The 14,845-nt window shown below is 31.5% G+C and overlaps 1 protein-coding gene across 2 annotated transcripts; it reads right to left on the bottom strand.

The window, feature by feature from the left end:
* Positions 1-40: 40 nt before the first annotated feature.
* Positions 41-9,264, bottom strand: LOC109804396 (Endosomal targeting BRO1-like domain-containing protein). 2 transcript variants are annotated; one of them, XM_083074124.1, is made up of 14 exons: positions 8,975-9,264; positions 8,427-8,591; positions 8,156-8,207; positions 7,389-7,664; positions 7,219-7,293; positions 7,068-7,126; positions 6,792-6,930; positions 5,860-5,956; positions 5,685-5,751; positions 4,567-4,665; positions 4,192-4,281; positions 3,013-3,167; positions 470-571; positions 41-364 (listed from the first exon to the last, which is right to left on the bottom strand). In XM_083074124.1, exons 4-14 carry the CDS (start codon positions 7,633-7,635, stop codon positions 217-219), a joined length of 1,278 nt encoding a protein of 425 aa, XP_082930250.1. In that variant the 5' UTR covers positions 7,636-7,664; positions 8,156-8,207; positions 8,427-8,591; positions 8,975-9,264; the 3' UTR covers positions 41-216. The 2 variants fall into 2 exon arrangements, with proteins under 2 accessions (XP_082930250.1, XP_020221801.1); XM_020366212.3 differs by lacking the exon at positions 8,427-8,591 and having other exon boundaries at positions 8,975-9,263.
* Positions 9,265-14,845: the final 5,581 nt, after the last annotated feature.

Here is a 14,845-nt window from a genome sequence, read left to right on the forward strand (position 1 = left end):
TACATTGAACCTCTATTTACAGGGCATCTTTCAAATAATATAGAGGAAAGGAGGAAATTAATATATAAAGTAAAAAAAAATGCGGAAGGTAGAAAAGTATTCAAATAAACAAATTTGTTTTTTCTATTAACAAGAAATTGGAAGAAAACACCCTTTGACTAACATCTTTCTGCAAGACCAACATTTCTTTGAGGTCTGCAAATTCATTGTATTTTATCACTTGTCACCCTTGAGATGGTTAGGATCATTTTGTCCCACTTTTATGTTCTCTGTTCTCCAAGAGGAATCCACTTGAGGAAGTTGATACTCATCTGGTTTCAAGGCCAAGGAAAAATCAGGCAATGTTGGTGCTGTCTCCATGATCCTGTAATAGAAAAAAACAAAATATGGTTTTGTTAGACATTATACTTCTTTTCATTAGCCAAGAATAGTTAAGTCACAATTTACTCATGCACTTTGGAAGGTTTACCTCTCATAAGAGTACAGATCACGGTTAATTCGCACCTTGCTTGAAGTATCCTTGGGAATTTTTTCAGAGAGATACTTCATGGTCCCCCAAGGGGGTGGATTTCTGCAACCATGACTTCCAGTGTTAGATGGGCCAAAAATAATACAGCAAATAACCATCAATAGTACTATTATCCTTGAAGAAGAAAATTTATGCATGTCAATGTAAAAAAATTACATTATCAATCAATCAAAAATCATCATTAATATGATTTTCAAAATAATCATTGCAAAGGTCAATACATCTTCTTAGAATAGTGGATTAAGCCTAACTCAACCCTATAAAACTGACTTGTAAGGTGGGGGTTTCTTTTCACTTATATACTAAGTAATTGCCTAATCTCTAGTCGATGTGGGACTTGGGTTTTTCCCAATACACTCTCTCACGTCTAGCACTATTGGGCTTGATACGTGAATAAATGGCGGGTGACCCTTTTTTAATGATCTAGGATTGGTGGGACTTGAGTTTTTCTCAATACATCCCCTCATGCCCATGGTGCATGTATTAATCGTAGGTGACCCATTTAAAATGGATCTAAATGGCTTTGGTACCATCTTAAAATAGTGGATTAAGCCTAACTCAATCCTACAAAACCGGTTTGTAAGGTGAGGGTTGTTTTTCACTTATATACTAAGTAATTGCCTAATCTCTAGTCAATGTAAGACTTGGGTTTTTCTCAATACACCCCCTCATGCCCATGGTGCATGTATTAATGGTAAGTGACCCATTTAAAATGGATCCAAATGGCTTTGATACCATCTTAGAATAGTGGATTAAGCCTAACTCAATCCTACAAAACCGGCTTGTAAGGTGAGAGTTGTTTTTCACTTATATACTAAGTAATTGCCTAATCTCTAGTCAATGTAGGACTTGGGTTTTTCTCAATACAAAACCGGTTTTGTAAGGTGAGAGTTGTTTTTCACTTATATACTAAGTAATTGCCTAACTCAATCCTACAAAACCGGTTTGTAAGGTGAGGGTTGTTTTTCACTTATATACTAAGTAATTGCCTAATCTCTAGTCAATGTAAGACTTGGGTTTTTCTCAATACACCCCCTCATGCCCATGGTGCATGTATTAATGGTAAGTGACCCATTTAAAATGGATCCAAATGACTTTGATACCATCTTAGAATAGTGGATTAAGCCTAACTCAATCCTACAAAACCGGCTTGTAAGGTGAGAGTTGTTTTTCACTTATATACTAAGTAATTGCCTAATCTCTAGTCAATGTAGGACTTGGGTTTTTCTCAATACACCCCCTCACGTCCAGCACTATTGGACTTGGTACGTGAATAAATGGTGCGTGGTCCTTTTAATGATCTAGGATTGGCAGGACCTGGGTTTTTCCCAATATACCCCCTCACATCCAGTACTATTGGGCTTGGTACGTGGATAAATGGTGGGTGACCCATTTTTAAGAATCTAGGATAGCTCTGATACCATCTTAAAATAGTGGATTTGAGCCTAACTCAGCCCTACAAAACCGGCTTATAAGGTGAGAGTTGTTTTCCACTTATATACCATTCAATTGCCTAATCTCTAGTCGATGTGGGACTTAGGTTTTTTCCAATACACCCCCTCACGTCCAGCACTATTGGGCTTAGTACGTAGATAAATGGTGAGTGGTCCTTTTAATGATCCAGGATTGGCGGGACCTGGGTTTTTCCCAATACATCTTACCATACAACACGATTAGTAATTTGTAATTAGATGACAATATAAAAATCTCATTTTTACACTGCCAATGCATATACTATTTACTAATAATTAATTTTGATGCAATGTCCATGTAAAAAAATTTACACTCAAAGAAATCATCACTGGTATAAATATAAACCCTGGTCGTGATAATTATCAACCAATCAACAATGATAAGTATGCCAAAACCATGGTCCTGATAATTATCAATGAGTTAGGTTGAACACATAAACAATTGCTGATAAATTCTTTTCAAAAAAATAATAAAGGCCAAGCAGAGAGTTGACTGTAGTTCAAAAAAATCAAATTATGACTCACTCTTAAAATAAAAGAGAAAAAGGAAGAAAGTGGGAGTATAATAGGAAATGATCGATCATAATGGCATATTATGTCACTATACTACATGTTAGAAATTAGAATATGCTAAAACTATTCTTCCTTTTAAGGCATGTCATTGAATTCCAAGGAAACGGATAATGGATAACTCCTCACAGTAATTTTCCATGGATTCTAAAATATAAAGGTTTAAATGCATTTTTAATGACTAAATTTAGTTTTAGTCCTTCAAAAACTTCCTTGTGAATTTTAGTCCTGATAAATTTTAAATATGTTTATAATGGTCTCCAGTACAATACCAATTCCAGCTACAGCGGATAACCACAACAAATAATGGTATTATATTATTTAGAAAACATGCTCATTACATCTAACTGTTGGTTCAGAAAGTTCTTAAGGAAGGTAAAATCATGTTTTCTGAAAGCAGATAACAGCGTAAAAGTGTCTATAAGGGAAAAAAAGAATAACCTTGACAATGGAGGCGATGCGTTGAATGCCTCACACAACTTCTTACTTTCTTTGAAATACTCATCTGCTGCTTGCAAAGCAGCTACAGCCATCCCATGAGATTTTTCTGTATTTCCCTCATCAAGAATCAAACCATGATAATAATATGCTGCAGCCTAGTAAATCATTACAACAAAAATATCACACATATATTACTTGCTTATGTAGCAGAATTCACCCCCTATACTCATTCCTAAATTATATATGAATATGCTGTGAGCAGAAGAAATCATGTAGGAATATGTACCTATGGTGCTTGTGCCATCAAATATGATTATTTCAAACAAAAAAAATAAGAAATTATCAAATTCCTTGAGAATTTACGGCCACACTGCAGCTACTATGCAGATAACGTATCTCATATATCCAAATCAACTAGTTCTCATTGATCAATACTAAGACTTCATCAAAATAGCACAAGAGTCTAGAAACAGAAACAAAGACCATCAAATCATCCTTTAGTTGAGCGTTTCATTAACCAAGATGCAACCAATTAGCCAATCAATCACATTATTCCAAAAAGAATATTTTTTATGCCAAATAAGTTCTCAATAGACTTGAAGTTTAAATATGAATATGCATTGTGCCTCCCAAAAAAATAATTTTAAGGGGGAAATTTATAGAAGTTTGTAGTTGACAAAACAAGAAAACCAATACTTATACAGTTTCTTCCAGACTGCAGAGTATAGACTCTGCATAATGCGTATACATAAAAGTGTGCTGAAATTTAAGACGCAATATTATGGTCCAAGAATATCAAGGGAATTTGGGATTTGTTGATAGAATCAGTAAAAGATGTAATCATCCTCATCTATACACAAAATTAACAACAACTTGGCAAATATTTCATCGGACTACAGCACCAAAAAATATCTGTTATGAAACAATCAATTAAATGTCCCTTTAGCTAGTTCCAGCTGAAATTGGTCTCATAAGACACAAAGACTCAATCCCCTCAACTCGATTTTCCACACAAACTTTGAAGTTGTAGAAGGAAATCAATTATTTGAAACAATTTGTACTTTCATGTCCATTATTTGCTTAAGGTGATCGATAAACTAGAAAATCAATCTACACTCACACTACTACAGAAAGAAATAATTAAATATAAGCAAATAACTTGGGGGGAAAAGAACATACCTTTGCTTCAACATATTTCCATTTCACAAAAAGGCAATGTTTTTCACCCCAACCATTTGTTAATGGAAGATTCATAATGTTATCTTGAGCCTGTAAAATAAACAGCGTAATCAAAGCAATGTATGCTGATCAAATGCACCCATGTTAACTTTATAGTGAACACATACATAAACAGAGCATATAGAATAGAAACAAAGATTTGTCAGGCGAAAAAGAAAATGTATTCAATACAATACATATAAGAGAAATGAGTTACCCTATAAGAAATGTATGATACAACCAAAAAAAAAAATAAGTAAAAAAAAGGACCAATTCCCCAGTGATAAAACAATAAATTAGTGGAGTATAGATCCCATACAGAACAAGTTATCATACCTGTTGCCAACATTTCACCATCTCACATGCAAGCCTACGCTTCACTGCAAGAGTGGCTTTCGTACTATCAATTGCCATTCCAAGTTGTATGTCTACACCCTGAAAAAAAAAAATAGGGTAGAAATAAACATATACATTGAAACAGATTTGAAAGAGAGTAAAGGTATATATACATTGAACCTTCATCTTCTCCAAGCTTCCATTCAATATCGATTTCATTACCCAAGAAACTTCTCTCTCCAAGAAGGTTCACCATACAAATACTTACCATCACACAAATTCTTAAAGTGACACAGCACACTATTAGACCCAAAACATCTTAATTCTTAACTATTAACACATTACTTGCAACAAAAATCATAGGAATTTACATATGATGAGTTGAAAAAAAAGCATCAGATAAGCTCTCCTTTTTAAGTCCTTTCGTAGCTTTCACTTCCCCGCAATGAATAAGTACATTGTAATTGAAAATACCAAAATACCCAACATCAGAGTTTTAGATGAAGTCTAGTGTTGTTCTCTTCTACCTTGCGCCCTTATCAATTCATTCCTTTCTTTTATTATGTGGACAAAATCAAGTAATAAGAGACTTGAAAGTTAAATGCAGTGTTCTCAGATTCAGCTGTTCAACATGCAATAAAAAGTTTGTTTACTATCCAACCCTCTGACAAAATAGGATAATTTATAACTACTTATTCAGACAATTTCTGCATTTTCTTAAAGAAGAAACCTATGTAGAATCTATTGGACCAAGAAAGCTAACAGCCTAGATTTTCTTAAGAAATTAAATACAATTATGGGATTGGAAGGACAACTTTATGTCTATCCCAAATATTTTTCAGGGTTAAGAGAATAAAGTTGTTCTCTCCATAAAAATACATTTTTACTGAAGAATCATAAGCATTATTACCAGTCCCATCCTCTGTACTTTAATACTTAAGAAACCGTATGCATTCAATTAAGATGGATGCATAAACATACGCTGGCAAAGCTAACTCAAATGTTTGAATACCATAACTTTGTGAGAAGTTGAGTGGACAATAAATTTGTCATGTTAATGAAACTCATTAGTTTTAGTCACTTCAATTAATGTGTCCATACAAAGAAAACGTTAATACCTGTCCTAATGCTTGTAGACTGAGTGCTCGAAGAACTCCTTCTGCTAGGTCCACGGGTAAAGTCCTCCTAAAATCAGAACCAAAGTAATAAACATTGAAAGAATGAAGAGAGCCATTTAGATTATACAAAAACGTGAAATAGTCAATTCACTGCATACATTAGATATGCACAAACCTGAGTTCTGCTGGTAACTGTGGAAGAACATGTTTGACAGCACAATCCAGATACCCAGCAGCCTTTAAGAAGATATCTACAGAGGCTCGTCTGCTTTCTGTTAGCAGATACCAAATGCGTTAACTTTCTCATAAAGGCAATATAATTTATTAGGGAAACAAAATAAAAACAAAGAAATAAAGTGTTGCAATATATGAGATAATAGAGTGTTTGCTAGCTACCATACTAGGAGATAAAAAAAATAATAAAAAAAAAAAACAACAACATGCATACTTTGTATTAAGAAGATAAATTTTCCAACATAGCATATGTATTGTATTGCATGTATTTCAAGTCCTAGTTATGGAAAAGATGTACCCACCATATCAGGAGAAAGAAAAAACAAAACCAACAAGGATAAGAATTATTTTTCTTAATTAAAATATTTTTTAGCCAATTTTTGCCATTAATTTAATAGACAGATAATCCAAATAATAAAAATCAAAGTGTAAGAGTTCACATAGACACATAATGGATGTGTTATACATACAAAAGCATATCCACCACACAAAAAAGAAGAAACAAGATTTTTTGGAAATCTTCTAAGAATATTTCATTTGTGTGTCACTATTTATCAACAGAACAGTAAAGCATTGAATTGATAGCAGGAATGTCACAAATAAACTGCATCCGGTGCAGTTTGAATAAAACAGCTTTCGATGGCAGCTTTCAGTGTTTTGTATTTCTTTTATAAAACAATTTTAGTGCTTAAAGGGCCAAGATCCATACAGTTTAAAAAACAACTGCATAGGATCCAAATCCGTCTCCAATTAGGTCTAAACTAATATATTTCAATGTATTTTTGCAGCTTGATATATTAAGCAATAAGAGATTCAAGGATGGGGCAACAAATTTGTTGACATGTGCAAAAAGCTTTTTGTAGCATTACCTACCTTCTGATACTTTTGGCTGATGACCATCATTGGAGGATGATCTTGGAAGCAGTAACAAGTTAGCCTGTGATAATGATAGCATTGCCATCAAATGCAAAACTGACAACACCTCATACCAAGCGTTAGACATGGATGTTTCCTGTAAAGAGTGCCAATCACGGCATACAATAAACCATAGTAGTGGGAACAAATTAATCAGCACTCTTCAGTATAGAAAGCAACTACCACTTCAAATCCAAAAACATGTATGGACTTTAAAAAGAAAGTTCAGTATACCTCTTTGTCATCCTCTTGATTCACCCAAACAAATTGTACTTTGTATTGTAAATGGCTTCCTGCACCATAAACACATGCAATAATATAATAATCAATACTTGTCTTGCAGAGAGCACACATCATTTACAAATGGACTAAACACAAGCTTTACCATCCTTAACTAATCCCAAAAGAACAGGCAAGTAATCTTCAAGAGCCTGCAGAAGATCAGCCAGTGTTGAACCTCCTGCAGAAGAAATCAAAAGATGCCGATCCATCAATAAATTAGAGTAACTTATTCATCATAAAATAATCTTATTGTTGTTAATACTTAATACTAACCATGCTGAGTTTTTCTTTTTGTTCTTGTAATTGTAGGACCCTCTTGACCGGCCATTACAACTATACGTGTTCTAAGAGCTGAAAGGCGTTCCACTATATTCTTGGACAAATAATCACCAAGCAATTGAGCAAAATCAACAGGTTTAGGAATTCTCAGACCAGGAACATAAACTGAAACTTCACCAATACTCCCTGGCTTCCTTCTATTTCCACCAGAATCTTTCGGAGTTGACACCACACAGCCCATTTCTGAAGGGTTACTATATCTTCTGAATGCTGGCACAAATAAGATGCAATGAATCACCCCCAAAAAATCTCTATTTCAGTGACTATAGTGAGTTTCACTTGTCTATGTCATCAAGCAGTACAAACTTGAAAATAAAGTACTGGTAGGGGATACATGCCAATGACAAAAAAGTTTATTCATTATATTAAAGTTCTAGAGAACACTTACAAGGAAGCTGAGATTAACACTAAAAAAGACTAATTAATAGCAAGTTGCCAACCAACCAAAAAGTGGTAGTAGGTTACTCACGAGCACCATCACATTTAACATCTAATGGGACTCACCACAATATTTTAAAAAAGTTGACAAATATTTTATTCAACATGCTTATTGTTATACCCTTTTATGGTCTGTTTTCAGCAGCATTAATGATTCCCTCCTTGTTATCCACTTCCTAAATAAGCCAAAAAGTTTCATAATCTAAATCCTTAATTAAAACTTAAAAATAAGCACCAAAGAAAGATTAATCTAACCAACGAACCTTGTCCTTTGCTCTGGCTGTTGACTAGTCAAGTCAAAAGTTCTGGTATTCTCTGCACAAAAAATTCACAGGTAGAGAGTTGAGTTTGAGAAAGAAATAGAGCTAAAAGTGACAACATCACGAGAACAGCATGAGACATGACAAGTGTTGTCCGTGTCAACGTTTAACTGTGAAAACAAGAGAAAAAGCTTCAAAAGTTTGCACCATGCTTACACGGTGACAACACTTAAAGGTAAAGTAGCATCAAGTAAAAGCTTTTATTGGATTTTACATTTCAAGAAGAAAACAGCTGAAACTCTTGTGAGTAAAGGGTCTCCAAGGAAATCCAAAACAACTAAACAAGCAACAATTGCAGAAACACAAAGGAATATTGGCATTCTTTCACCATCTCATATCTTCCTTGTTCCAAATCATGAAACAACGTGTCTGTTAACATCTTCACAAACATTACAAAAAATGGGTAAGAGTAAGATAACTCAAAATTAAAAGTTCAAAAGTTTTTGAAACAAATGAGAAAAATGTTCCATTGATTTGATGAAAAAAAACACACACAAAAGATCCAAAAACCCTTTTCCAAATTCACCCCAATACCAAACTTGAACTTAAGCTGATTTTCCAGATTAGGATAATTAAAATGATAAACTCCCCTGCCCCCACCCCCCAAATAAAACATCTTAAAAAACAGATTTTTTAAGAGCAATTACCATAGTTGCAATCATTGAATCTTTTCCTCATTCTTCCTAACCTTAAGCTTGTCATTTATAACAAAAAAAAAACAAAACAAAAAGAATCACATGCTAGTTGGTCTTTTTCTTTTACCAATAACAGCACACAGTGGTGGCAAATTCAGGAAGCTGAGGCAGTCAATTGAAAGCACAAGAGTGACACTCAATCCAATTCAATTGAAAATCAAAGAAAGCAGAGATTTTGAGAGGTTCCCAGAAGCTGAAAGTGAAGCTGAAGATCTCAGAACCAAAATTCAAAAAGAATGAGACACAGCTTTTGCTTCAAAGCGAGCAACAGAGACAGATAGAGAAAACCTTCCGTGGAAACTGGAAACAAAAGTAGAAAAATGTATTTTGATTTTAATTATTGGACAACATTAACATATGGTATTGCTCTGTTTTTATGTATATAAAGTATGTTATGTGATATGTGTGCATTTATTTATTTTTGGATTAAATATGTTTTTTATTTTTTAAATTTTAAAAAAAAATATTATCTATAATTACAAAACTTTTTCTTATACTTAATATTTTTTTAAAAATTATTAAATATTATCACATAAAATATATTTATTAATATCTTTTTTAATAGAAATATAATATTAAATGTTGTTAATGTATAATCATCCCAATTTCTTATTAAAAATTAAATATTATAGAAACTAAAAATAATTTTAAATTTAAAAAATTAAAAATAATTTATTTTAAATTTAAAAGATTAAAAATCATTTTTATTTTTTATTTTACAAAATGTGTTATATATGTATGTACACATCAATCATTGCTTCTATCGTAGGCTCTTAGACAGAGATGCACAAGCAATTGTTAGAAAGTGAAATGGCATTAGGTCAGGATATTTCTTCTTGTATAGTAAAAAAAATTGACTTTTAACAATGAAAGAATTTTTCTTAAATTTTTTAAATGCCTGATTTTATTATTATTTAGTATGTTTTATATTTTTTTATAATAAATAATACACAAACTGACTGTGTAAAATGAAAAGGTTGTATATATGATTATCTAGTTATGTTGACAATGTATGTTTATTTAAATTTTTATATAAAGTTTTATATTTTTATCACTTTTAGTTATTGAATAAATAATCTAAAGAGTAATAAGGTAAAGATTTTTATATCGCTAAATAATCATAATAATTATGAAGGATAAGTTTATTAATTTTTATAATAGATACTTTAAAATAAATACATTGTATATTTTAAAATGTTTTATTTTTATTTAATATGTTTTATTTTTATTTAATATGTTTTATTAAACAATGCTATCTTTAGGAGTTGTAAAGTTTTTTTAAATATTAAAACAATGGCAGTTGATAACTGCTGCCATCGAGGCACAGACAGACAATGAGGTTGCCAGCCGCTGTCTCAGTTTTCTTTGTTAAGATCAAAATAAATTAAAAAGATATATTTTCTACTTTGTTTTTATTTATTTATTTATTTATTTATTTTAATTTGTTCCTAGAGTATCCGCCGATAGCAGTGACTAATCTTCTCGCTAGGTTAGAGACACCTCAAATATTAATTTTTCTACTTGATAAATAAGAAAATAATTTTTTTTATTTCTTAGATGTTGAATGTATTTATTATTTTATTTAGCACTCTTTTTGTAAAGTAATAAGAGAATCGATAGAAAAATATAGTGAAAAATATAACGTTACTACTGAAATAAACTTACATCACTTGACTGACAAGTGGGCCAAGTTTTTAATGCTTTGTTCACATAATTTCAATAGCAAGTAAGTTGAAGGTTTTCTTTTTCCATTCTAAATTAAAAGAAATAAAATTATTAAAAATATAAATTATAAAAAAATTATTTATCAAAATTAATAATTTGTGTCAATATGAAATTATATTAAAGAAAATATATCAAAGATAATGTTTTGAACATAAAATATTTAAACAAAACATTTGAGAAAAGGTATTTCTTGTTAAAAAAATTTGAACAAAAAATATTTAGGGGAATAGAAAATATCTAAGAGTAAACGTTTTCTTTTCAAATGACCCATGATGGATGTGAATAGAAAACTTCTATTCACTTCCTGTTCAAAAAAACTTTAACAGAAAATGTTTTCTCCTTGGATGTTTTTTATTTAAAAAAAATTTACTCTTAAAATATTTAAGTTACAATTTAATTTTAAAAATCATATTTATTTATTTTTTTGTATTATTAAATTTTAAGTTTATAAATTTAAACATTAATTTTATTATATGTGTAAATTTAAGATAATATTTATAACTTATTTATTTAGTTAATATTTAATATTATGATTGATTTTGAAAAATTAGTTAATCTACTAACAATCAAATTAATCTACTATACCTATTACCTAATATGATTATGTCTAGAATCATTTAAAAATTATATTATAGAAGTTTCACTTCAGTTGTAAATAAAACAAGATTATAAACACGTAAATGGATACATCACTTTGCAAATACAAAGTTTAAAATAAATTATTACTTCTTAGTTTATACAATTTCAAATGAGCTACTATTGTGAGAAATGAGGATACTTCATATATCAAAATAAAGCAAGAAAAATTCATGAGATACCATCCAAGTATATTAACTTTACCCAAAATTGTAATTTTTTTTTTCAAAAAATTTTCATATTTTATCTATAAAGTGTAATTGAGCATTTAATGGAAGTGTTAAAGATAATATTTGAACCCTCAATTTTTTTCTCACCGCCATCAAAGCCACAAAGTCATTTGACTCGTTTAATTTATATATAAAAAAATGTATTATATATATCATAATTATATATTATACTTTTGAATTTTAACCTTTAAGTAAATTTTTATATTTTTATTAAAATATTAAAATTTTAAATGATAAAAATATTAATTAAATATTTAAAATCAAATTACAATTATAATTAAAAAATTAATTATTAATATATTTTAATAAAATTGGGTGTGTAATGTTCAATGTACTTTATTAAAATTTTGTGTGTGCACGTGTGTACATTCTGTATGTGTGTGTGCCTACACGAGTGTATGTGTGCATATACGTTTGTACGTGTACATGTGTGGACGTGTGTGCATTTTTATAATTATTATATTGTTTAATAACTTTTAATTCAATGATATTTTTGCAAAGTTCACTATTAGATTGAAATTTCATGTATTGCGTCCCTTTTAGAGATGGCAAACATACCCGTATCCGCGGGTAATACCCGAACCCGTCCCGACTTTGACGGAAAATACCCGGTTTGACCGGGTACGGGTACGGGTAAAACCCGATATATTAAATCGAGTACGGGTACGGGTACGGGTATGTACTTACCCGCCCGGTACCCATACCCGTACCCGTCCCCATTCTCATTTTTAATTTAATACTCACTTTTAATTTAATTATATTAAAAAAAATTAATATTTTTTTATGTGTGATTATTTATTATAACATAAGATAAAGAAATAACCTAATTATAATTAGAATATAATAAAAAAATAATTTAAAAATTAATATCATTTTTTTTACAAAAAATAAAAAATAAAAAAATTGACGGGTACGGGTATACCCGATACCCGATGGGGATGAAAATCTATACCCGATAGGTATGGGGACGGGGACGGGGATGGGTTTAACTCGCGGGGATGGGGATGGGTATCATGAAACCCGTACCCGACCCGTCTCGTTGCCATCCCTAGTCCCTTTTGATTTATATGAATGAGGTTAGGGATGAATCCATGACTATGGTAGTATGGGCAATTGTCCCCACTAAAATTTTCCTCTCTCTAATTTTTATATATAATATTAATATTTTTATAATATATATTATTAATTATATTTTAATTTATTAAAAAATTATTATGTAGTGACACAGTACTTGTTATTAAAAATTACTTTTATCTGTAATATAAATACAATATATGTTGATATATTGATAAAAAATGTAAGCATAAAATATTGTGACACACAATATATATTGTAATGACCTGCCTTAGTCGTCACACTACGGAATAACACAACACCTTACTGAAATATATACTAAAATAGTATCATAAGAATATTTACAACACAAGTTGTTAAGCAAACAACCAAAAAAAATTTAATTATACACAACCAAATATGTTACCATAAGGTAGCCTACAAAAGAAACATCCACTCCACTCCAAACATCTCATGTTGCCTCTAGCAGTTATCTCCCAGCCTATCTTTGTCCTGCTCTCATACATCGTATGATCATCGCAGTCCAAACCATATGAAAACATGCAAGTGTAAGCTAGAGAAAAATAAACAACTCATAATAATAGTCACCACATTCAACACAACAACAAGCAACACATGTATTACATACCTCTCAACAACACGTATATTTAAAAAGCAACTTACAACACTGGTAATCTAACAACGTTATCATCATTATCATACTTGTTCAACATACAACACACAACACATAAACAACACATATATAGGAAAATAACTTACAACACTAGCAACTTAACATCACTATCATCATCAAATAGTTCAACACACAACACATGCAACTTAGCATCACTGTCATCATTTTCATCAACTTGTTCAACATACAATACATAATACTAAAATAACATATGAATGTAAAAGCAACCTGCAACACAACGTCACTACCAACAATAACAGCTTATTCATCATGCAACACACAACACATAAGCAACATACATCTCAACAACACCTTCACAACATGCCGACACATACAACTCATATCATCACAATATCAACTCATCAATACATGCGTCGTCACTCATTTCAACTCGGAGATCTCCTACAACACAGGGTGAGCAGCTTAAGTGGCTAGGTTCTATCAAACCACAACACAGAACCTTTTTGGGCTTGCTAGGTACACAACAAATTTGGATAAAAATCTACAACACGATAATAGTTTATCAGACTTTGCCACTTAAACAATAAAATATAGTACTATGTCAGGATATGACAACTAGGTTTAGGCCTACCACCGCATTAGCTAGCTCAACTAAGCCACATATGGGATTAGCCTACTAACTATCCTCCAAATACTACAACCCTCCGATACTTGGTTAGGAACTAAGTTCCTGACTTCGTACTTTACTCGAATTAGCCGCTTGTAATCAGTATAGCTCGACCTGGCCCCTATACAGGTGTGCCTCGACCTTGCCCACACACAGGATCAACTAAGTCCTATAGGAGAACAACACATCATTCACTCCAAGGGACAACTTCCCAAGGAGGGTTTTTTAACAAATTGGGCTCTTAGAGCACCACAACACTCTAATCCACATAATGGGATGAACAACTTCAAAAACATCTCTCCTAGTCCTAGTGATCAATAACTCATCATCATGGCATAACAACATAGTTATCATCTCATTAGCTCAACTATCAACTCATTTCAACTTTAAACAACATAGTTATCATTTCATCAGCTCAATTATCAACTCATTTCAACTTTAAACAACACAGTCAACTCAACAACTTAAAAGCTTAACTCATAATTTATAACTCAATCATCGTAAAGTAATATCTTTTCAACACATAGTACAACATACAACTTTATAACAACATACAACTCTCATCTAACGACTTAGCAACACAGTCTACTAATAAATTTTGTATAAATATCAACACATCTACACACTTCACATCATGTTTCTCACAACTCACAACTATATCATCTCATCATGTTTCACAACATATAAATAGTTCACACATAACATAAAGTAACTTTAACAACAAACCACATATTCAACACATTTCTATTTAGCACAACAACTCACTCAACGTATAACTCTTCAACTCATTTAACACCTATACACAACTACACAACTTCACAACTCAACTACAACATGCATCTCACATCTCACTACTAAGTATCCTCATCATGCTACACAAAATCATCTTTCAACACAACACACATCAACCCATGTTATGCAATCATCTGTAACTACTTACAACATTCACAACACATCATAGCTACTCATACA

This window comes from Cajanus cajan, chromosome 1 (genome assembly GCF_000230855.2).
Source record: "Cajanus cajan strain Asha chromosome 1, NIPB_CcT2T_4, whole genome shotgun sequence".
Taxonomy (NCBI): Eukaryota; Viridiplantae; Streptophyta; class Magnoliopsida; order Fabales; family Fabaceae; genus Cajanus; species Cajanus cajan.

Coding starts and splice junctions, on each gene's coding strand:
- LOC109804396 (XM_083074124.1), bottom strand. CDS start 7,635: ATGGGCTGTGTGGTGTCAACTCCGAAAGATTCTGGTGGAAATAGAAGG. Junction 4,282..4,566: donor TGGTGAAATGTTGGCAACAG/GTATGATAACTT, acceptor TTTATTTTACAG/GCTCAAGATAACATTATGAA. Junction 365..469: donor GATCTGTACTCTTATGAGAG/GTAAACCTTCCA, acceptor TTTCTATTACAG/GATCATGGAGACAGCACCAA.